Source organism: Lissotriton vulgaris, chromosome 12, assembly GCF_964263255.1.
Source record: "Lissotriton vulgaris chromosome 12, aLisVul1.2, whole genome shotgun sequence".
Classification (NCBI taxonomy): domain Eukaryota; kingdom Metazoa; phylum Chordata; class Amphibia; order Caudata; family Salamandridae; genus Lissotriton; species Lissotriton vulgaris.
Genome location: NC_141700.1, coordinates 759567170 through 759592422, shown reverse-complemented (window position 1 = coordinate 759592422; position 25253 = coordinate 759567170). Strand labels below are relative to the sequence as shown.

Genomic DNA, 25253 nt, shown 5'->3' with positions numbered 1-25253 from the left:
ACAAAGTTAGTCATTGGCGTGTGTGTTTACGTGCGGCAGGCGCAGTGGATGCCCGATGTATTGTAGGCGATCCCTACCGCTTCTGGAGCTAATGTGCGCCGTCAATCTGCAGATAATGAGGGCATAAATGCAATGTATATATCTTACACAAAAGATTGACAATCGCGTCACTCCTCTTGGTTGTTTAGATGTTTTTATTGCAGATCATAAATCTCTCCTACGCATTTTGAACCAAATGTTCCGGTTCACGGTAGACTATTACAATTGTCCCTTTTCCATTTCTCTCTTCATACTTTAGCACCCAAAACCCTTTATGGTGCATTATGGGCAATGTAGTACATTTGTTATGTATTCAACCAACTTTATTCAGTATGCATTTGTTTTAATACTTTTGCATCCCCATAGGCAGAGGTGTCTTGCTATAGGTGCCAACTATTTCACTACAATCAGTATGCGCTTATTCTCATGTTTAGAAATGACTGCGCATTTCTGATCCACGACTAATTCGTGAAACTCATTCGGCGTCTAACTTTTTAACGCTGAAGATGAAATGATTGTGAGTTATAGACTGAGTGTCTGTTATGTTGTATAGGGCTAAGTGCCCATTAACCTTTGCAGCAGCACCACTGCCTTCTGGGTTGCTCAACATATCTTTTTCAGATTTTTAGAATCTCATGTAATAATTACATATGACCATTACCTGTTCGCATATCCAATCTTTGTAAGTGTAAACTTGTAAAAATTTATATTATACATGACAGTATCCCTCTCACCCAATTAACATTCAAAGTGTTGATTTAATTCATTCAGGGATTGTGCTTGTGATTACTGAAAGAAGTGAAGACTTTAGAAGGCAGTGATGTTCTTATTTGGACCAACAATTAGGGAGCATTCATTTATCAACAAAGATTCGGACAATGTTATTATTATTCTTTACATCAGTTGATGTCATTAAAGATGGACATGCATCTCTTCATCCCCATTCAATCCCAGGGGGTGCTTGGTTTTGAGCATAATTATCTTTCTCGACTCTAACCTGCACAGTTTCTGTGTTCGGTTCCCACCTCGTTCATTGGGGGGGATAGTTGCCAGACCAGAATATTTGATGTCCAGCCAAGTTTTGCCCTTGTGTGAATTCAGATGTTTAGCAATGGCATACGTGTGGTCGTCATCCTGTATAGCACGAGTGTGCTCCAATATGCGCTTCTTTAGGGGGTATATTGTGCTCCCCATGGACTGTTTTCCACAAAAGCATTGAAGTATATACACTACATAGGTTGAGTCACATGTTATTGTTTCTCTGATTTGGAAGGTTTTACCTGCAGGATCCTTTGGATTTTTGATGTTCCTTCCAATTCTGCAGGCTTTGCATGTCATGCATTTTGACAACCCTTTAGATCTTGTTTCAAGCCATGTCTCAGTTTTTTTGCTTTCGAAGTGGCTTCTCACCAAATGATATGACAAATTTGGTGCTCTTCTTTAGGAGACTAATGGACGTTTCCCTATGCTGTTGCCTATATCAGGATCTTTCTTGAGTATGTTCCAGTACTTTGTTAGTGTCTTTTGGATTTTGTAACTTTCTTTGCTGTAGGTGATTATCATCTGTGGTTGATCATTGTTTGATTGATTTTGTTTGTCCATGCTGTCTGTATCTTGATTCTCATTTTAATTTTTTCTTTCTCTCTCTTTCCTGTTCACTAATGTTTCTGCCCTTGTTTTCTGCCTGGCTTTGGCTTCTCCTCTCTCTATGTCCACGTATTTGTATCCCCGTTGTAGGAAGCGTTTTTTTGTATCTAAAAATTTCTTTTCCATTTCTTGATCTTAAGAGCAGTTCCTTTTCATCCGCAATAGTTCTCCATACAGAATACTTTTTTTAGGGTTTGAGGATGAAAGCTTAGTCCATGGAGCAGGCTGTTTGTGGCTGTCTTTTTTCTGTGCACAGTTGTATGCATGTGGTTGTCTTTAATGTAGACCTTTGTGTCTAAGAACTTGACTTCCCTCGTGCTGATGGTATATGTAAATCTTAGACCTACGTCATTTTCATTTAAGACAGCAAAGAAGGTTTGAAATTCAGTTTCTGTCCCTTTCCACAGTATGAATAAGTCATTGATGAAGCGTAGCCAGAGGGCTACACCATATGATGGTTGTTTTCTTCTCTTCAAGCTATGTTCCTCTCCCACCACCCCATCATGAGATTTGCATAGCTTGGAGAGAAGGAAACTTCCATCGCGGTACCGCAGCATTGGAAATTGATTTTCTTATTGAAGACAAGGATATTGTTATAGAGACACATGGTTATCATGTCGATAATCATCTTTGAATGCTCCAGCTCTTTGATTGGTCTCTGTTTAAAAAAGTATTGGATTGCTTGTATTCCTTTCTCATGGTCAATTGAGGTATACAGCGACACAACATCGATTGTTACCAATAAATATGTTGGCTGACATTGGGTGTCTATTAATATTCGCAGGAAATCCCTGGTGTCCTTGATATAGGAACTGAGGAATTAGCATTTTCAAAAAGTGGTCCACATAGACGGAAACATTCTCAAACAGGACTCGCAACTGGAGATAATTGGACGTCGGGTGGCCTGTTCAGTGTTTTGTGGACTTTCGGAAGAAAGTAAATGGTTGGAGTGATTGGATTTTCTACCATCAGGAATTTTTTCTCTTCTTCTGTTATTAATCCTTTGCTTTGCCATATATCCAGTTTCTAGCTCCGATCTCTCATTAGCTCATATGTAGGATTCTTCTGTAGCATTTTGTAATTCTTCTCTTCAGTTAACTGTCGCATTGCTTCCTCCACGTAGTGGCGTTTCTCCATTACTACGATATTTCCGCCTTTATCGGCCGGCTTAATTTCAATTTCATTGTTGTTTTTTAATGTTCGCATGGCCATGCGTTCTTGTTTGGTTAAGTTTTCGCTGATGTTGCGATGTGAGACATTTTGCATGGTATCTAGGTCTCCCATTACCAGATCATAAAATATGTCGATCTTATTCCCAGGATGGAGGGCAGGGCAGAATTTTGACTTTTTCTTGAAGTGGGTGAGTATTCGTTTATTTGTTAGAATTGGGTGTCCGTTATCTGGGAGTCATCTGTTTCATTTGCCAACTCATACGCAGTTCAGAGGTACTGCAATATTGTATGTCTCTGAATTCTCCAACTGTATCGTTTGATCTTAATTGCTTGTTGCTCTAGATGTTTTTTTTGGAGAAGAATTTTTTGAGCTTGAGTTTTCTTACATATTTGTAGAGATTTATTTTGTTTCAAATGGGTCTTGATGTACTTCCGGACAGAACGAGAGCCCTTTATTAAGAAGATCATTTTCTGCTTTTGATAGAGTGTATCTTGATAAGTTTATGACCTGATCGGGAGTCTTAAGGCCTGGCAATTTCATTTCCTCATCACTGTGCGGTCTCTCAGGTTGTACCTTCCGCCTTTGCCGCTTGCTTCTTCTTGTTTTCCTTCTTGGTCTTTTGAGGGAAAGAATCCCCTTTCCCCTTGCTCTGGTTCTTCAGGAGCCTCGTCCTCTTGGTTTGACTCTACAATCTGTATCAACCAAATATAATTGAGTGTTACTATGAAGTGTAAATATATATATATATATATATATATATATATATATATATATATATATATATATATATATATATATATATATATATATATATATATATATAATATTTGGTTGATACATATTGTTCAAGGTACAAAGTACATGCACCCTATTGTGGCTCTACTGTTTGCAGTATTTATAGAATACCTGCATTTGTCTTAAATGAATTATACAGACCTTTCAATATTGTTTCCTGTGTTGTGACATAAGCTATCAGCATAGAATCTGTCATCTGTTTACATCTAAGGGTCAGCCGTAAATATAAACTGCAAAGACTTACCCCAAATAGAAGAGCCTGCACTTAGGTGAAAATAGCCAAAGGACCCAGCCGTGGAGAGCCCCGCCGCTGAAAGCGGACCCAGCTACGCCATCCGGCATGCGCTGTATTGGGCCAGGTGCCAGTAATGGTGGAAGAAGATGCCAGCAGTGTGGGATGTCATCGGCTCACATGAGTGAAATTGGTGACACTACAGGTTCCAAGAGGCCATGCGAGCGGCAAACGCCCACTGCAGTTGAATTCCTTAAATGAGTAGCAGCACCTGTGGCGCCGTCGATCCTTTCACAAGAAGCCTTTGAGAAAGTAGATGACCCGAAACGCGTCAGGTGCTATTCTCCATGCTTGGCAGCCTCCATTAAACTCCTTTGGCTGTTTTCACCTGAGTGCAGGCTCTTCTGTTTGGGAAAACTCTCTGCGGTTTATATTTACGGCTGCCCCAGCCGTGGAAGAGCCCCGCCGCTGAAAGCGGACCCAGCGACGCCATCCGGCGTGTGCTGTATTAGGCCAGGTGCCAGTAATGGTGGAAGAAGATGCCAGCGGTGTGGGATGTCATCGCTCAACACCCACTGTGGTTTGAACTTTGGAAAAATGAAGGGGTTTGCGTGCCAGCTCACATGAGCGAAATTGGTGACACTACAGGTTCCAAGAGGCCTTGCGAGAGGCCACACCCATTGCAATTGAATTCCTTAAAGGAGTAGCAGCACCTGTGGCGACGTCGATTCTTTCACAAGAAGCCTTTGAGAAAGTGGATGACACGAAACACATGCTTCAAAGACCGTGGCTGTGAGGTGCTATTCTCCATGCTTGGCAGCCTCAATTAAAATCCTTTGGCTATTTTCACCTGAGTGCAGGCTCTTGTGTTTGGGGTTACTCTTTGCGGTGTATATATATATATATATATATATATATATATATATCTCCTCCTTATGGCTCCCTCCTTTCCCAGGTCGGCGCTGCAATTGTGGTCGCGTCACTCCCGCAGTTCAGCCCAACTGCTCTCTATTCCACAATATTTCTCCCCTTCGAGGAAGAAAACACAGAGTCGCATTCAAAACAAATTCCAGCACTGCACAGCGGTTAAGTTTCTTTCGTGATTTTATTAATCCATGGGGTCAAAAAAACAAAAAAACAAAAAAACAACGCGTTTCGACAGCGTCCGCTGTCTTGTTCACGGTAAGTTTGTGTGTGTGGCTCACATTGTTTTGAAACATTTCCTGAAACTGCAGGTACCGCCCACTTGGGTGTATCATAACAGGCATTGTGGGATTTGTAGTTTTTGGTATTTGCACAACTAAGGCATTTCTGGAACTTAAACAATTAATTGTCCTTTCCCAAAATTTACAATTACCAATTTCGTGCCTCATTGATAATTTGTATATCATTTAACCAATATTCACACAATTTTCAAACCAAGGTCCTGCCCTCCAGTGGGCTGTTAGTCAATCTACCTCATATTGTCGGCATTGTGGGATTTGTAGTTTTGGGATATATTTACATAACCAGAACATTTGGACCATTAATCAACGTTTCCACAATTATGTAATTACCCATTTGGTACCGCAGTTATACAAAATTGAAAAACTTTTTACGCTTCATTTCAATTTCATGTTTTAAATACAAAAATCCCACCCTCCGGTGGGCTAATTCGCAATTTGCCTCAATTTAATTTACGTGAGCTACTGTGCCAAAGAGTGAGGGAAGGTGATGTGCAGGGATGATAAAATGTTAATGACGTGAACATTTTAAGAATAACGATTTTTAAAATTATGGATAAGAGAGAGGAGGCAGAACATTTATAGCATAGAAATTTTGTACTTTAGAGTCCGCTACAGGTGAATGTAAAGTTCTTCTGACTGGTTGAGGCCCAGCGGGGTCATCGTTCTGAAGGATAGGATGTGTCTGGATTCTTTACGTCTCAAAAGTTTTTCCATATGGCCACCCCTGTCCGAGAGAGCCATTGTTTCCAGACCCCAGAAGCGCAATTGCTTCCAGTCTCCATTATGATGTGCCTCCATGTGCTTGGCAACAGCGTTGCTTCTATCCTTGTGGATTGTTGCCCGCACATGCTCCAGAATTCTTTTTTTTAATTCCCAGATGGTGCTGCCAATGTACCTCAAGTTGCAAGGGCACTCAATCATATATATTGTGTACTTGCTGTTGCAGGTTATGCATTCTTGGATTTTCCAAATTTTCTTATTTGGCATTGCAAGCTCTGTAGTGGGTTTCGCAATCTCGCATACCTTGCAATTGTAGCACTTGATGAAGCCCCGCGTTTGTAACCAATTTGTCTTTTTCTTTGTGGTCTGGAAATGACTATGGACCAACTGGTCCTGCAGATTTTTTGCCCTCCTGTATGTGATTACTGGATGGTTGCCCATTTTGTGACCAGCATCACCGCTGTTTACAGACTATGCCCCTGAAGAAAGGGGATTCCTAAAACGCGTCTGGCAGTGATTTTATGGATGTTCGTGCCTCCAGAAGGGGCTTGCTGGCAAACCGTCTTTAAAGAAAAGAGAGCAATATTTTCTTCGTGTGGCCTCACCTTAATGGGATCCTGTCAGTGATGGATGGATGGATGGATGGATGGATGGATGGATATATATATATATATATAATATATATATATATATATATATATATATATATATATATACACCTCACCTCACCTCACCTTAATGGGATCCTGTCAGTGATGGATGTGTAACGGCCGTGTCCCGGTCGTAAGGTGAAGCCCACTGCTGGTAGCAGGTTTGTGTCTGCACCAACAATGATGCAGCGAAAAACGGAATGAAATGAATCTGAACCCGAGGCAGTCCGGTGCAAGCTTCTGCTCCTAATGATGGTTACAAAGCAGGGCTGGTCCCCTGAAGGACTTTCCATCCCAGATTGAGTTTCAATTTTGAACAGCACATCCACTTGGATTGAACATCCGCGCACTACATTTACCAAGAGGCTTTGCAGCCACGCCCACTGAGGCAGGTGATTTAATTAGGAGTGCATGAGCATCACCGCTGTTTACAGACTATGCCCCTGAAGAAAGGGGATTCCTAAAACGCGTCTGGCAGTGATTTTATGGATGTTCGTGCCTCCAGAAGGGGCTTGCTGGCAAACCTTCTTTAAAGAAAAGTGAGCAATATTTTCTTCGTGTGGCCTCACCTTAATAGGATCCTGTCAGTGATGGATGGATATATATATATATATATATATATATTTGTAATTTTTTTTTTACAAATTTGCTCCGTATAACTGCAAATGGCCCCGTGAGAGGTGGCGTGCACTCCGGCCGAGCACGCCAGTAATTCAATCCACAAAAAGTTCCCAATGGCAACGCTCTTAGAAAACGACGCACCACGCCAGAATACAAAGTCCAAGGGTTTTAATCACACCTACAACATGTTTCGGCTTGAGACAAGCCTTGTTCACGTAAGTGTGAATGTGTGCAAAAAGTGTTGATAAAGATACAAACAAATGTATGGACACAGACAACGGACTACTGTCCCGACATATCAATGACAGACATCTTGAAGCCGTAAAAAAATATGAGCATAATAGGTACATATTATTCAACTTCAAACTAAAGCAATATTGCGTATTTTGTCAAATGTTTGCTCTTGCAGAGTTATCTAGTGTTGTAACATACTGCCCAATGTATGGCTCAGTACATGAACCCAGCTGAATTTAAGGCTAAAATCTTAGATAAAATACGAGGGATCGCAAAAAGGTTAAGTGACACATAAGGGTATTTACAGTTAACAGGTCAAATACTCAATTGCAAATTGCAATTGCAAAACCCAAAGGAAACATGCAAACGTTATATTGTCCAGTTCTTAGGTAAAGTACCTTCCAATGATTGCAATTCAACAGGTCAAATACCCAAATGCAGGATACGAATGCAGAACCCAAGAGAAAACGTGTGAACGTTGTATTGTCCAGTTATTAGGTAAAATACCTTACAACGCCGTGGTCAGAGACAGTGTCCTAACTAGCCAGACCCGGTAGAGTCCTGCATTGTCCCGTTGCTTGTAACAGGTACCCATCTAGGCGTGCTCAGTGCAAAAGATGACAACAGAAGAAGAGGACTGAAATGGGCAGTGAAAATTAGTGCGGTGGCGTGGCCCTATTCCCCATCTGTACTCCTGTCAAAAAAATATATAAAAACACATTGTGAGTTAAAATGCCAAAGAGAAGACATATCATAATGTAAACAAACCATGAATAAACAAAGTACAGCATTGAAAACATGGAGAAGAAAATACAAGAAGAGAGGTCAGATCCCCAAATAGATACCAGTAAGAGGGGTCAGGGAGGTACATTATGATATCAGCTGAGTGAAGGGAAGCAAGCAGAAATGGGGCCAGTATATTACTTTTCCTTAAGATGGACTGCCAGCTCTTCATCCTGATTCAGCCCCCAGGTGCCTTACACTGGAAATTGATGATATGTTTGGATTCCGTTTGCCTTAATCTCAACACTCTATTCCCACCCCTGGGGTTCCTGTCGATCTGTTCTAAGATGAAATAACTCAACAATGCGGGGTTTGAGAAGTGTTTGTCACGAAAGTGCCTCGCCACAGGGTATTTCTCATCATTATGTGCAACGGCACGGTAGTGTTCCAATATGCGTTTCTTGGCATGGGCAGTCGTACTGCCAATATACCAAAGCCTGCAAGGACACACGATAACATATACAACGTACATGGTACTGCAAGTGAGAAATTGAGTAATCTCTCTCTCTACTCCGTTGTATTTTCTTTTCTTTACGTGCGTGCTGTTCCTACAGGCGTTGCAGTGGCCACACGGAAAAAATCCCTTCAGACCTAAGCCTTGAGTAGTGGGATAGATGGTAATGTCACTGTGTACGCATAGGTCTCTGATGTTGCAGTGGCCACACGGAAAAAATCCCTTCAGACCTAAGCCTTGAGTAGTGGGATAGATGGTAATGTCACTGTGTACGCATAGGTCTCTGATGTTTCTCCCTTTTCTGTATGTGATACTGGGTCTGTCTAGAATGGGTTCTCCTATGATATTATCAATTTTTAAAATGTCCCAGTTCTTTCCCAGTATCTTGTGTACCTGTTGTGACTCAGTGTTGTAGGTTAAAATGAGACATGTACCCATAAGTTTGAACCTCTGTTGTGTACTTGATGCTTCCATGTATTTATACTATCCATATTGCATTGCCTAATTTATGAAAATCCCTTATTAAATCAGGTGGAGTTTTCCCCCACCCTGGCAGAACTTGCCCGTGCAGTGAATGGCATCTGCGGCCAGATCATCAACACTGTTTCACGCTTCCGACGTCTGCCCGACATCCTTACCAAAAAGAAGTCAGAGCGGGATCCCATTCAAACTGTCATGGGTAAGAAATGGAGGACTGCATATGTACAGCAGATTGTTTACACACTCTGGATGAGCTATTTTCAACAGGAGCTCCCTTTAGTCTTATGTCTGGGTATAATGGGCTCATAGAAGGTTATAAACAGTCAGTTTAGCTGGGACTTGAGGATTGCAATGTGAAGGTCATTCTGTATGATGACACATAAAACTGGAGAGAAGTGGGTGGACAGAAAGGACTGAGACCAGTAAGTTAATGCGCGGTGAGTGAACCTAGACCCTACTCTAGTCACACTTAACATGCAATTATTAGTACTCAGAGCGGTAATTGTGTTCAAGAAATACAAAAAAGACATGCCAGTTCTGGAGTGTTGTAGTTACAGCCAAGTAGCCTTTTCTGATTCTCTGAAACAGATGGTTATTTAGACAAGTAGGTTTGTGCCACAGCACTTTTACAAGAGCATACAAACAATCCCTTCACCACAACTGCTCTAGGAGTGCACTTCTAATGATAACATCTATGCCCATTGATGTGCACAGGTAATGCACAATGAAGATCAGGATTTTGGTTTAGGAAGACATTTATTAGACATAAACAAATACATTTGATTTAGGATTTTAAATGCCATTACTTTTATTTTATAACATGTTTTAAAGACTGTCTCTATAATATATGTTTTAAACTGGAACTGGATGTTAATAGATGTTAATAGAGGCAGCCTATGGCTAACCTCAAGTAAACCTTTGAATAAGACTGTTGGCAGGGCTCATGATGGCAACAGAAAGCCAAAGAAGATGCAGGAATAATCTGATCATATCAAACTGAGGCAATTTTTCTCCCAGGGTTGCTCAGTTCAGTGAAACTGACTCAGAGGACCTACACAGTGGACATAACTGGTTTTGATAGCCGTTAAAGATTAATATAGGACTGCAGAAGGGATTTGGTTTCTGGGTTTCCTTGACTTTCTCTACCCCCATCCCCCCTCCCAGTTGATTAAATTTACAGTAGCCCACTACAACCTATTGGGGTCCCAAAATGGAGTATCAGCATGATGTTACAGTGTATTTTAGATGTGGACTCTATGAAGGTCTACCCCACAGCCTCCTTTAAGTTCCCAACTGTGACTTACTATGGCCTACCCTAATCTAGATGTGCCTAGACAAGGTCCTAGATTATTTTGGCACCCTGAACAGGAGGGTGCTGCCACCCTTCTTCAGAGCTTTATTGTATACCCTGCAGAGAAACACGATTGGGCTTCAGGTAACAGCCAATAAGCACTTGACTGGTCCTATACAAGGTAGGAGGTGAAAGCCGTAGATTCACATGCTCTTTCTCCAACATTCGGGGATAACCTTTAACTTACAAAGCAGTAAACAATGTTAAAAGGGCCATAGGACTCAACAACCATGTAGGTTTTGTAGCACATACACCTCATTTGAAACAAACCGAACCCCTTGCAAATGTGGTGAAAAGGCAAAGATCTCCTACTTCCCCTAGAGGCACCCCTGCTTAAATTTCTACTGCACATTGTGTGTGAGAGCACTTCTGAGAAGAGGTCTGCTCTAACCTTTCAGTTACCTTATCCTGATACTTTTCTGGGCCGCCCTGGTGCTTTGCCAGCCCCATCTTCAGCTTTCAGTGAAGGTCAGTCTGGCACCAACTGTCATCTTGACTGACTGAGAGAAGATTTTTTTTTCAAATCCTGCTCTACCTGTGGGAAATGCGTTTACTTCAGTATTGGAACCATCATAGATCCACATGCGTAAAATATTCGCCTTTGTCGAGATGGAGTCCCCGGTACCATATAATAGTAATTCAATGTTAAAGATAGAGCATCAAGACCTTAGACCCTTCCATTTTACAACCTATCATAGTCTATTTAAAAAAGAGACCAAACTTATACTTCATCCAATCAGGCTGCTTTCCCCTCTAAAACACTCAGGAGAGAAGCTCCAGTCACTTAGGTTTTCCACCACACATCCACATCATGCTAGGGAGTTTCTACTGAGCTCTGCTCAGTTATTTTGCTACTTGGTTACGTTCAAGAGAATATTTTCAATATTTTGGTACTGTGGAATTTTTTTACCTTCTACCCACATTGTGATCCTCCATAGAAATCTGACTTCATTTAACCAGCATGTCAGACCAGGAGAAGAAAAGTCGCTTCAGGGCCTGTAGTACCTGTGATAAAGAGATTGTACTCTGAAGAGCCCCACCAAGATTACAGAATGACCTGCATCATCCCGCCAAGGTCTGTAAGGTATGTTGTACCATTTCAATCAAAAACTTTGAAGGATAGATAAGGAAGGCTGCTTATCTGGCTTCAAAAGCTCACACTAGAAAAGAGACAGTTTTAGACTCTGATAGTGAGGACTCCTCTTCATCCTCTGGAAGGTCCCATAATAGAGAGACATCACCCCCATTCCTGATCCTTCGCTGAACAACCTAGAAAAGCCTAAAAAAGAAGATTAAAATGTCTTACAAAGGCTGCGGTCCTTCAAAATCTCACAAATCCAAGCCTTATTATTACAAAAAGGAAAGAAAAGAATCTTCTGCCTCCTCAGAAAAGGCTGACAGGTCATACTCTGAGCTCCACCACCTACCTCCTAAGGTCAGTTGCTCATTCAAAAAGCCTTCCTCTGCTCTCCCTGCTGACAGATCGTCGACGAGCACTCTACAGCCGACAAGAACATCATTGGTGCAGTCGAAAACGTATACAGCATCATCATCGACAACTGCTAATATCACTATGTTGTCCACCACCTCCTCCTTTTCGACGCCAACATAGTCGTCGACCGCATCTATGATTAGACGTCAACGCTGAATATTTCCCTGATATCATCATCGAAGACACTGTCAACAGCCCCTCTGTCGACACCAATAACCCTGCAGATGACAGTGATACCGATTTTGACTACACTGCCGTTGGCGTATAAGGTATTACGCTTTTAACGACCTTGTCGATGACACAGCGGACGACAGAAAAAAAGGCAAAACTTTAAAAAACAAGTTTTTAACACCAGAACACGCCTCTACAAGTTAGTTGACATCCCTAATTCCAGCTCATCTCTTGGTGGAAGAAGTCTCTGATGGTGACAGGCCAGTTCGGTTCGCACGCAGTCCCTCCGAGTTGCATGTGAAGTGCCAAGAAGAAGAGGAGTACTATGATGAGGAATATGAACAACATTATTATTCTTCCCATAACCAGTATCAACAGTTATCCAGGAGGACATGGTTTGTCTATCTAGCTCTCTGACTTGCAGTTCAAACTTTCAGATTATAGGGAGCGTTTTCCATCTACTACCAGATCGCCCACTGGTCATCCATCCACTCCAGCACAAAGTCCTACGTTATCTCAGTAAGGCATACACCACAGACAGCCCTTCTCCATGATCCAGATATCTGCGATGATGAGAGCGAGGAAGGGTATCTTGCTATGCCCCTATGGAATGGGATGACTACCTCAACCCTACGCCATCATATCCGTCACCCACCCCAGTGGACTCGCCACTGAAAGATATTGTGGGTTTTCATAGTTTGTTAGAAGGGCAGTTAAAATATTCACATTCCCCATTTCCACCAAGCATGTGGACTGTTTTTTAATGATTTTAAGGAGCCTTTCCAGAAAAGTGTAAGGTCTGTGCCCATTGTCAGCTATATTTGAGAAAAAGTAATGAAACATCTAGTTAAAGTCATGGCCGTGGATCTTCCACTCCTCAACAAGAAACATAAAGCCTCAGGGGACGCTCTAGCGTGTCTAAAAGGCCATCTATTGCCAAAGATCAAAGAATCCCCCGATCTCTCCGCCTCCGGGTAAGGAGGGCAAATGCTTAGATAATATCAGCAAACTTTTTTCATCCATTTTTCGGTTGACATTTCGGGTGGCAAATTCTCTGACGGTTTTGGGAAAATATGATTGGCGGCTATGGACTGACCTTACCCCATATATAAATCAACTTCCAGAAGGGGCGAAAGTGAAAGCAAAAAAGATCTTTCAGGAGAGGGAGCACACATCCAGCAGAGATCATAGACTGTGCCATGGCTATAGCCATCACTGCATTTAGGCAACTTGCAGGCTGAGCTGCGCTCAGAAAGCAATGCTGGCTCAAAGCTACCTCCTTTAGATCTGAAGTGCCAAATACAATTTTAGATCTTTCCTTTGAGGGAGAGGCCTTGTTCCGCAAGCATGTCTATGAAGCCCTACAGGCAATAAAGAAAGGCACAGAGACTGCTAAATCGCTGGGGACTCTACAGTTCAAGAAGATGCCCTTTTGTGGGGCCAGAGGAAAAGGCATGCCATCACATAGAGGAAGTTATCAGTAATACGGATATCCATCCTACACATCTACCTCCCAGCAGTTTTGTCTGCAATATTCACAGAGACAACCATCTCAAGTGGCCTACAACGTGCCTGCGCCTTGAGAAAGAGCAACACGTAAGGGAAAGTCCACTGGACGTCACCAATGACCTGTCACAGGTTCCGGATACCCCTATCTCCTCACCATTCATACTAGGAGAAAGAATATCCCAGCTTCTCTAAAGTTGGTTAGAAATAACATCGGACCAATGGGTCATAGACTTTGTTCAATTCGTCCACATTATGGAATTCCTACAGAACCCACCATTAAACCCACTGAACTCCTCCATTCCCAAACATCTACAACTGCTTAAATTGGAGGTCAAGACCATGTCTTGGAAGGGAGCGATTGCGAGGGTCCCTTTTTCGCAACCATGAAAGGGATTCTATTTCTGTTTCTTCCTGATTCGCAAAAAATGGAAGAGTGGGGGCCTATCCTCGACCTTAGAGATCTCAACTCATATCTCAAAAAAGAATCATTCCGCATGGTAACATTCCAAGGTAATCACCTACGCTTAAACCACTGAGATTATGTGTCAACCCTCAACCTGCAGGATGCATATTTTCACATCCTCATCCATCCTTCCACACAGGAGATTCCTAAGGTTCACAGTAGCCGGCAGCCACTATCAGTTCATGGTTCTTCCTTTTGGTCTGCAATCAGTCCCCAGGATATTTTCAAAGTGTCTGGCTCCAGTAGCAGCCTTTGTAAAAAAACACCATGTGCTCCCATACCTAGACGACTGTCTCATCAAGGCACATTCCAATCAGGCAGCACAAAAATCAACAAATGCATGCATAGCCCAGTTCATCGAGCTATGTCTCACTCTAAATTGGAAAAAGTCAAGCCCACAGGCTGCAAAGGGCTATAACTTTTTGGGGAACAACACTAGATGCTATAACTAATAAAGCCTGCTCCACATCAGAAAGATGAGTAAAGCTAATAACATTAGCAAAGTCCATTCAGAGAAAAAGAGTCTCTTTCAGTACTCCTCTACAAGTCATTATTAGGGATGATGTCATCATGCATTTCTCTAGTTACGTTCAGCCAGCCGAGAATGTGATCCCTCCAGGAAGGACTAGACCTCCAATGGGTACAAGCAAGAGGTTTGTTGGATGAAAACATCATAAATGCTCCAGCCATGGCCAAAGCCCTGACTTTGTGTACTCAGCAGGCACAACTCTCAGGCAGCTTTTCCTTAATATCTCAATCCTCTCTGTTGGTTCATTACCACCAATGCTTTCTTGGAGGGATGGCGAGCATACTTCAAGACCTGCACGTCAGCGGGAGGAGACAGAAGCCTCATCAATTTTTTCACATCAGTCTGCTTGAGCTTAAGGCAGTACATCTGCCCTTGCAGGTTTTCCTCCCCAAGATAAAAAACTCCCAGGTTCTCATACGAACGGACAACACAACAACGATGCACTACATAAACAAGGGGGTACAAGATCATTTCTCCTCTCTCGAGATTCACAAGACATCTGCAAGTGGGCCATCTGAAATAGACTGCATCTATGAGCAGATCATGTCCCAGGAAAGCAAAACGAGAATGCAGACACTCCCAGCAGTCATCTTGGGAAACCTCAATCTCAACCTTTTTGCAAACCATCAGAACACCATATGCTGATTCTTTGCAAGCTGGCATCACCATCCGGGATCATGGGGAAATGCATTTTCAATGGCATGGTCTGGAATCCTGCCTAACACATTTCCGCCTATCCCCCTATTTCCAAAGGTTCTCATGAAGATGAAAATCAAACCTTGCAGATTGCTACTGAAGCCCCAATGTGGCCTCGCCAACATTGGTTTACAGAACTCTCCCTGCTGTTAGAGAAACCTCACATTCAGTTGAATATCTCACCTTATCTTTTGAGGATGAGCGAGAGCCAAGTCTTGCACCGAATCCAAAGTGTCTTCACTTATCAGCCTGCCTCCTGAGCACAATGAATTTGCCCATCTGAACATCCCTTCTGAATGTAGGTAGATACCTTCCAGGGCCAGAGTAGACAGTAGTAACAAAACATATTCTTCGCAGGGGGAAGAGATTTTGTTTATGGTGTCAACAGGAGTGGATACATTCCCTGTCTTCCTCACCTGAACAGATATTACCATACCTATTGCAATAGGCACGTTCAGGTTTTGCTCATGTATCAATCAAAGTTCACCTGGTGGCCATTTCTCGATTCAGACGATCACCCTCATTTTGATCCTTCGGTATAGTCAAACATTTCCTTAGGGGCTTGTTTAGGATCTTCCCTCCAGTCGGACCTAACTCATTTAAGCCCATTCATAGAGCGAGTTTAAAGGATCTGTCTTGGAAGGTTGCTTTCCTTGTGGCCCTGATGTCTGCCAGATAATTCAGTGAGACCCAAGCCCTCACTATTCAAGAACCTTTCCTGCAAAAAATTAGAGAGGGCAGTATATTCTGATAGATACATCTGCCGTGTGGATTCCTCACCTTGTGAATATCTCCCTTGCGTCAGCAACATTCGGAAATTCTTTTGTAGCCTCGCGCCGACGTGGACTCGGACGTCATAGAGACACGACATCGCTCGTGACTCCGCTGACGTCACCGACGCCTACAATAGGCCCACGCCGGCGTGATGACATCAGTTCCCTTTTTTCCGCGTCGTCGACGCTAACGGTTTAACGGGTTACTCTGTAGCTTCTAGTATCTTTAATACTTTGTTTCCTCGATTCTCCATTCTCTGACCTTTTAGCTCGGCTGTCATGTCGACAAAGAAGACAGGGTTTAAGCCTTGTAGAGAATGTGGGAAGATGATGTACGTAACGGACCCTCATCAAGACTGCATATGGTGTTTGAGCTCGGATCACGACGTTGAAGGGTGTTCATCGTGCCAGAAGATGAATCTGAAAGCTCTTCGAGAGAGGGAATCGAAGCTTCGTGTGGCCAAGCTTAAAGTGAGTAAGGTTAGAAAATCTTCGAAGCACTCGAGGAGATCGAAGTCGAGATCCAGGTCGAGGTCTCGTGAGGCGTCGGCCTCGAAGTCTTCGTCTGACCACGCTTCCGGTTCTCGGAAAAAGCATAAGAAGAGGAGGCATGAATCCCGTCATCATTCAGGGGATAAGTCTGGTTCAAGATCAAAGTCTCCCAGGAGGGTGAAGTCGAAGGTGATTCCTCCACAAGTGTCGGATCATGAAGGTGAGGCTTCGCCTTCGGAGTCGGTGGTCCATTCTCCGACTCCGGTTCCGGATCCGACTCAGGCTCCGTCTCCAGCTCATTCTCCGGCTCCGGATGACACCGATGGAGTTCCTGTTGAGGGGGAGTCTTCGAATCCTGTTGAAGAAACAGATTCAAACCTACCTCGTGGTCATCCTGAGCATCCACCATTCCCGACACCAGGTCAGGACCCTTCCGCTTTTTTAAACGCGATGTATGGTGTTTTCTCTAGATCATGGTACCCCTCTGGTGCGCCTTCGGGTCCCATGGGTCCTATGTCCTTTAATTTGGGTGTTCCTCACTCATATGCTCCGGCACCATTCATGCCGTACATGCCAACCCCGACTCCGCTGTGGCAGTACCAAGCTCCACCAGGGTCGACGCCAGTATCGACGCCGGCCCGCCCGAAGTCGGTGACTCCGGCTCCGACGTCACCGGCTCCAAGCAAGTCTATGGATCCATCTTCCAAGCCCTCGGATTCGGTTCCGAAGTCGGCTCCGGCGCCGTCGGATTCGGCTTTGGATTCGGCTGCACTTCGAGTTAAATTTAGGTCTCGAAGAGAAGCTCAGCGTCTGCTTGAACAACAGAGGATTGATGAGTCTTCTTCTGACATGGAGGAAGGTGAGCTGGATGGGGGTAGTTTCGACGACCTGGCAGAGGCAAGTGGTCTCGAGTTTTCCCCGGGATGGTCTTTGCCTTCGGGATCTGATGCACCCTCCAGGGATGTTCAACCGTATCATGTAGTCATGAAGAAGGCAGCTGGACTTTTGGGTTTGTCTTTGCCTACTGTCTAATTTAAGTCGAATTTACTGACTGAGGTTCTTCATTCTCCAAGTTAAGCAGTGGAGCCTTTACTTCCATTTAATAAAGCCTTAAAGGAACCCATTATGGAGGTATGGAAAAAGCCTTTTTCTGCTCCTGCAGTTTCCAAAAATGTGGCTAGGAGATATAGGGTGGCTCCTGAGGACCCTGCATTCTTGTCATCACACCCGTCTCCTGAGAGCTTGGTGATACAGGCTGCATGTTCTAAAAAGTCGATTGGGGCTTTTCCGCAGGTGCCTGGCGACAAAGAGGCCAAGAAACAGGACCAAATTGCAAAAAAGAATTTTTCTTCGTCTAGTATGGCACTGAAATCTTCTAATGCCACTTGCCTTATGGGAAGATACATTCATGCTCTAATGGACTCTATGCGTTTATTAATCCCTAAGGTTCCTGAGGATAGCAGAAAAGACTTTGAGGAAGCCTTGTCTGACTCTCAAGCGGCTGCCCGTCAAGTCATCCAAAGCGGGCTTGATACTACGGATTCAGTGGCAAGGATCATGGGCACAGCGGTTGCCACTAGGTGTTCAGCCTGGTTGAAGTAATCCGATTTTTCAACTGATGTGCAGTCTGCTTTATTGGATTTGCTTTTCGATGGTGAGGGGCTCTTTGGGAGGAAAGCAGATGCGGCCTTGGAAAGATTCAAGGACAGCAGGGTAACGGCTAGATCTCTTGGCCTTCAGGTCAGAGGTTCTACAACCAGGAAATTTAGAGGTTTTTGCCGCTCCTTTCGTTAATATAGACAAGGACAGCAGCAGCAACAACAGCAGCAGCAGCTGAATACCTTGTATAGATCATACAGGGGGAAGCAGAGAGCACGTCCTCGAGGGCGTCAGCCCAATTCCTCCTCCACCTCCACCAACCCCCCAGCCACAGAAAAGCAGCCCTAGATCCGCCATTCAGGATCATGTAGGCCCAGTGGGGGGCCGGCTTACCCACTTTCTACAAGATTGGGAATCGGTTACATCAGATCTTTGGGTTCTCAATCTCGTAGAAAATGGGTATGCCCTTCCCTTTCGGGAATTCCCTCCCAATTACCCTCCTTGCCAAGGTTATTGTTCAGAGAAACATCTGTTTCTCCTTCAGGAGGAAGTCCAAACTCTATTGAGGAAAGGTGCGATAGAGGTGGTCCCAGAGCGGGAAAGGGGTCAGGGATGCTACTCCCGGTATTTCCTGATTCCCAAGAAGGATGGCAGGCTTCGTCCTATCCTGGATCTCCGGATCTTGAATTTTTATCTGAAGCAGGAGAAATTCAAGATGCTCACTCTTGCTCAGGTTCTTCAGGCTCTGCTGGAAGAAGACTGGATGTTGTCGCTCGATTGCAGGATGCGTATTTCCACATCCCCATCCTGAAGTCGCACAGGAAGTATCTCCGTTTTACGGTGGGATCGCAGCACTATCAGTTTGCGGTCCTTCCGTTTGGACTTACTACTGTGCCTCGAGTCTTCACCAAGGTGATGGCAGTGGTGGCGGCGCATCTCAGGAGATCGGGGATTCCTGTATTCCCCTATCTGGATGACTGGCTGATCAAAGCGGAGTCGTCGGAGATTGTGCTTCATCATCTGCAGGAGACAACCCAGTTGTTGTACAGGTTTTGTTGTTCAATAAATGTACCCAAATCTCACCTGGTGCCCTCCCAGCGCAACCTGTTCATTGGTGCTGTACTGGACACAACTGTATGTCGTGCATTCCCTCCACCTCAAAGGATTCGCGACATACAGGAAATGGTCCCTTTATTTTACAATGGAACGGTTGTTCCGATCCTGAAGGTCCTTCGCCTGCTCGGTCTGATGGCTTCTTAATTTCTCCTGGTCAACCATGCACGCTGGCACATGAGGGCACTCCAGTGGTGCCTCCGCAGGCAGTGGTATCAGCACAACGGAGATCTCAGGGAGTCAGTGAAGATCTCCAGAGAATCTGCAGCGGATCTGTCTTGGTGGGGCGTGGAAGGCAACCTGCCTCAGGGGAAGCCTTTTCATCTGCCTCCTCCGGTGGCCACGGTGATAACGGATGCATCCACTCTAGGGTGGGGTGCTCATCTGGGGGATCTGGAGGTCAAGGGTCTTTGGTCTCCAAGGGAAAGGTTGCTTCACATCAACCTTCTAGAATTGCGGGCGATTCGTTTAGCGCTCAAGGCCTTCCTTCCTTCCCTTCGCGGTCAGTCAGTTCAAGTCCTGACGGACAACACGACCGCGATGTGGTACATCAACAAACAGGGAGGAGTGGGATCGCAGTGTCTCTGCAGAGAGGCACTGCATCTCTGGTCCTGGGTTCATCTGGCCGGAGCTCTGAACGTTCGAGCAGACGGTCTCACTCGGCAGTTCTTTGCTGACCACGAGTGGAGGCTTCACCCGGAGGTGGTTCACAACATCTTTCGGATGTGGGGGACTCCTCGGGTGGACCTGTTTGCCACTTGCGAGAATGCTCACTGCCCGTCATTCTGCAGTCTCCAGTATCCGATGCAAGGAGCCTTGGGGGATGCGTTTCAGTTGAGTTGGGGAAATCAACTCCTTTACGCGTTTCCTCCTATACCCTTGATTCCTCGGGTTCTGACGAAGATTCGCCAAGACCGGGCCCAAGTTATATTGGTCGCCCCGAATTGGCCAAGAAGGGTGTGGTACTCAGATCTTCTCCACCTCTCCTCTCACCGGCCGCTCCGTCTCCCTCTCAGGGCAGACCTCCTCTCTCAGATGGAGGGGCAGGTTCTACACCCCCACCTCCAGACATTATACCTTCATGCCTGGAGATTGAGCGGGGCAACCTGAATTCCTTTTCCCTCCCGCCTGACGTTGTGGATGTCATCTTATCCGCCAGGCGTGACTCCACTAAGTCCATCTATTCTTATAGATGGTCGAAATTTGTTGAGTGTTGTAGGGAGAAGTCTATTGACCCTGTGAGAGCCCATTTGTCTGAAGTTCTCCAGTTTGCCCTTTCTCTGGCGCAACAGGGGCTTGCTGTTGCCACTGTGAAGGGCTACCTTTCGGCGCGGTCAGCTTTTCTCTGCTTGCCTGACCAGCCGTCTCTTTTTAGGTCTCCCGTGGTCTTGAGATTTTTGAAGGGCCTCACAAATAAGTTCCCTCCTTCACCTTTTATTGTGCCTCAGTGGGATTTAAATCTTGTTTTGTCCTTTCTGATGGGTGCTCCATTTGAGCCTCTTCACAAATGTCCCATGAGGCTTCTTACTTTTAAAACAGTCTTCCTCGTTGCAATAACCTCGGCAAGGAGGGTAAGTGAGCTTCAAGCTCTGAGTTCTAAGCCCCCTTTTCTGTCCATTCATGCTGATCGAATGGTTCTCAGGACCAGGGCTGCTTTTCTGCCTAAGGTGGTAACTCCCTTCCATTTGGGTCGGTCCATTACCCTACCTTCCTTTTATCTTCCCCCTCACTCTTCTAAGGAGGAAGAGAGGCTGCACCATCTGGACCCTAAGAGGGCTGTTTCCTTTTACTTGGACAGATCCAAGGATTTTCGTTTGGAGGACCAGCTTTTCGTTGGGTTTGCTGGTTGCAAGAAGGGGAAGGCGGTCCATAAAAGAACCCTATCAGGATGGATCGTTCTCTGCATTAAGATCTGCTACTCTGTGGCCGGTAAGGAACCACCAGAGGGTATAAGGGCTCATTCTACAAGAGCTAAGTCTTCGACCTCAGCGTTGGCTAGAGGTGTGCCTGTTGAGGATATTTGTAAAGCGGCAACTTGGTCTTCCCTCCACACTTTCGCGAAGCATTACTGCTTGGATTCCGAAGTGAGGAGGGACGGTCACTTTGCTCGCTCTGTCCTTCAGGATTTTCTGGTTTAGAAGAGTGGACTCCCTCCTCCGGGAGTGGGGACCGCTGTGGGACTCTATTCACAAGGTGAGGAATCCACACGGCAGATGTATCTATCAGAAGAACAAGTTACTTACCTTCGGTGACGCTTTTTCTGGTAGATACAATATCTGCCTGTGGATTCCTCACTGACCCACCCGCCTCCCCGTTGTCCACTCTTCTATGCCAGAGTTATTGTACTGTAATGTATATTTATTTTGATGTCAAGGAAATGTTTCAATTGCTTTCCTGCATTTGCTTTGCACTGTGTGTTTTGCCTTGACTATTGTGTACTGTGTATACTTTGTATATATCTACTGTCATTGGTCCGTCCGTGTGCCTCGATGGCACGGAAAAAAGGGCGGAACTGATGTCATCACGCCGGCGTGGGCCTATTGTAGGCATCGGTGACGTCAGCGGAGTCGCGAGCGATGTCGTTTCTCTATGGCGTCCGAGTCCACGTCGGCGCGAGGCTACAAAAGAATTTCCAAATGTTGCTGACGCAAGGGGGATATTCACAAGGTGAGGAATCCACAGGCAGATATTGTATCTACCAGAAAAAGCGTTACCGAAGGTAAGTAACTTGTTCATCCCACGTACAAACCCAAAGTTTATCCCTAAATTCCCTTTGGACTTCCACCTCAATGAGCAACTGATTTTAAAAGACCTTCTTTCCAAACCCTTCAACACTTTGGACATCAAGCAATGCATCTAGTTCTACATAAATAGGAACAAGAGCTTTTGTTAGTCTAACCAGTTGTTTGTGGCTCACAGAACTTCACGGAAAGGGCAACCCCTTTTCAAACAGAGCATAGCTAGATGGATATCTGCTGCAATTCACTTCTGTGACCAAGCAAAAGGAAAACTGTTTCTAACTTCTGCGCATGCTCACACTACAGGGACTATTTCAACTTCAACAGCACTGTTTGCAGGTGTGCCACTCCATGATATTTGCAGAGCAGCTACCTGGAAGAATATGCATACCATTATGCAACACTACTGCCTGGATTTGACTCCTGAAGGGTATGTAGCAGTAAGCCAAGCGGCTCTCAGACATCTTTTCCGTTGAAGGTGAGCTACCTCTTTATAGCCACCAACCTATTACTAGTGACGCACATTGCCCGCAAAGGTGTTTTCTTTCTTTGCAGCATGCTGAAAAGTTGTCATATGTTGAACGAAAAATTAAAAGATATGTTCATGGTTATGTCTTTTTTTAATCTAAGTTTTCTTTTATTCTATGTAATACAGTTTAGAGTGCGTACCTACTGCTTTATACTCTGATTCAAGCATTTGAATCTATAAAAGTTGACTGTGACCCTTCATTCATTACAGAGGACGTCAACCTAGTCTACGACACCGTTGTTGGCAGTTTTTTCAACACCATTCAATTTTGTAGCTGATGCCCACCTCAGCGCTATACACCTTGTTGTTGCTATACAGATTCTGAGGTCATGCAGGATCCTGTTGCGTTTCTGTCAACCTTATAACACATGATGGGCACCTTTACCGCCTCCCAGCTGCAGGTGCCTGCCCCTTCTCTATTTAATGGCTGCACAGCAGACGTGCGCAGCGGGCAAGCCGCTGGCGTGCCAAAGGTGCGCTAAAAGCAAGCCCGTCTGCACCCGGCTGCGGCCGAGACCAGTGCCAGAACCCCTGCATCTCCAGCCACTCACCCCTATGACTCAGCCGCCCTCCTCGCACTCAACCCAGGAAGGAACAAGAACTGCCAGCTAGCCTCACCAAACACCACCCACTGTCAGTTCTCCTGTCGCTACTGCCGCCAGACCCTCTCTTCCAACCCTATCCCCCGGCCCCCACGGATGCCACAAACCCAACAACTCCGGCACCCTAAACTGCATACTCCTCAAGGTGCGCTCACTGCACAGACAGGCCATGGAGATATGGAACCTCCTCGACACCCTATCGCCAGACATTGCCTTCTTCACAGAAACCTGGGTCAACACCTCCTCCGCCCCGGACACTGCCACCGTCATCCCCAACGGATACAAGTTCCAGAGGAAGGACCGCCCACCACGCTCAGGAGGGGGACTCGCCTTAGCACACAAGAGCTCCCTCCGACTTTCCACCTTCAGCACAAGCGACTCCCTCTTCAACTTAGAACACCTCCACTTCCATATCCAGACCAGCCTCAGAACCATCTTTTGCGGCACCCTCTCTTACAGACCCCCAGGGCCTCGCGCTTCTTTCACTACCACCATTGCCAACCTCATTGCACCCTACGCCATCGTGTCCATGGACTACATACTCTTTGAGGACCTGAACTTTCACCTCAACAACCGCAGCTACCTCAACTCCCTTGCCCTCCTGGACAACCTCGCCAAACTCTGACTGAAGCCGCTAGTCACCACCCCCACCCACAAGGCTGGACACATCTTTGACCCCATTTTCGCTGGTGGGACCAACATCTACTTCAGCCACACCTTGCAGCCCCTCTTGACAGACCAGCACTGCATGCACTTCTCCTTCAACACCACCAAGGCACACAAACCTGCCTCCGCCTGCCACTAAGGAATTGGAGAAAGGTCACAGAGGGCACCTCGACTCCACCCTCATCCGCGACCCCCCTCCGCCACAACCGACACCAACTCTGCAGCCAAGGAACTACACCTTAGGATCACCAGCTGCTCAGATAGGCGTGATCCCCTCTGCCACCCCAACAGACAACGCCCCCTGAAGGCAGCCTGGTTCACCATCGACTTCCAAGAAGCCAGACGCTCCTGCAGACGTCTCGAAAAATGCTGGATAAACAGCAAAACCACTGAGGACCAGAACACCTACAAGTAGGCCATGACTGACTACCACCAGCTCATAAGAGCCACCAAGAGGACCTTCATCCGGGACAAAAATCTCACCAAGGCCACCCACTATAAGGAACTCTTCAACGTCTTCCAGCAGTTCACCAAACCCCCCCAGCGAAGCCACAGGCGCCTGCAACAAGCTCGGCTCCTACTTTCACCTGAAATTCAAGGCTCTTTACTATAACTTCAGAAAACAGCCTGCAGAAACAACCCTTCCCTCCAGAAATTACAGCCAGTCCACCATCATCACCTGGACACCGGTCACCACCAAAGATACCTCCACAACCATGAAGAGCACCCACTCAGGAGCCCCCACAGACCCCTGCCTGCCGCACATCTTCCACAGAGCTGCCGCCACCATAGCTCCTGAACTACGCTTTACCATCAATGCCTGCTTTGATTTCAGCACCTTCCCCGACAAATGAAAATGGGCAGAGGTTAAGCCCCTCCTCAAGAAACCTACGGCTGACCCGACAAACCTGAAAAGCAACTGGCCCATCTCTCTCCTTCCCTTCACAGCCAAGTTTACAGAGAAATTCGTCAACGCCCAGCTGACCACCTTCATCGAAGATAACGCCATCCTCGAATCCTCCTAGTCCAGATTCTGAAGCAACCACAGCACCGAGAACCCCTCACCGCCACCGACGACATCCACATGCTACTCGACCAGGGCCACACAGTGGCCCTCATCCTGCTAGACCTCTCTGCAGCCTTTGACACAATCTCCCACCGCACTCTTGCAGCCAGACTCCATGATGCCGGCATATGGGGAACCGCTCTCAACTGCATCCGCTCCTTCCTCGGCGGTAGAAACCAAAGGATCAGACTCCCACCCTTCCTTTCCGAACACTCTTGAGATCAACTGTGGAGTACACCAAAGATCATCTCTCAGCCCCATGCTCTCCGACATCTACATGGCCCCCCCTCGTCGCCATCGTCAGACAGCTTGGGCTCAGCATAGTATCCCTCGCCAACGGCACCCAGCTCATCCTCTCCCTCATGAAGGACCTTGAAGACACCAGACTAAGCTTCCAGGAAGGAATGAAA

The 25253-nt window shown here is 45.6% G+C and overlaps 1 protein-coding gene across 1 annotated transcript in view; it reads left to right on the top strand.

Annotated features, from left to right (window-relative positions):
- Positions 1-25253, top strand: part of DNAH2 (dynein axonemal heavy chain 2) — a 2538822-nt gene that overhangs the window by 703341 nt on the left and 1810228 nt on the right. The window contains exon 19 of the mRNA XM_086946066.1: positions 9106-9253. Coding sequence (XP_086802192.1) covers positions 9106-9253 — 148 coding nt within the window. The remainder of the gene's footprint in view (positions 1-9105; positions 9254-25253) is intronic.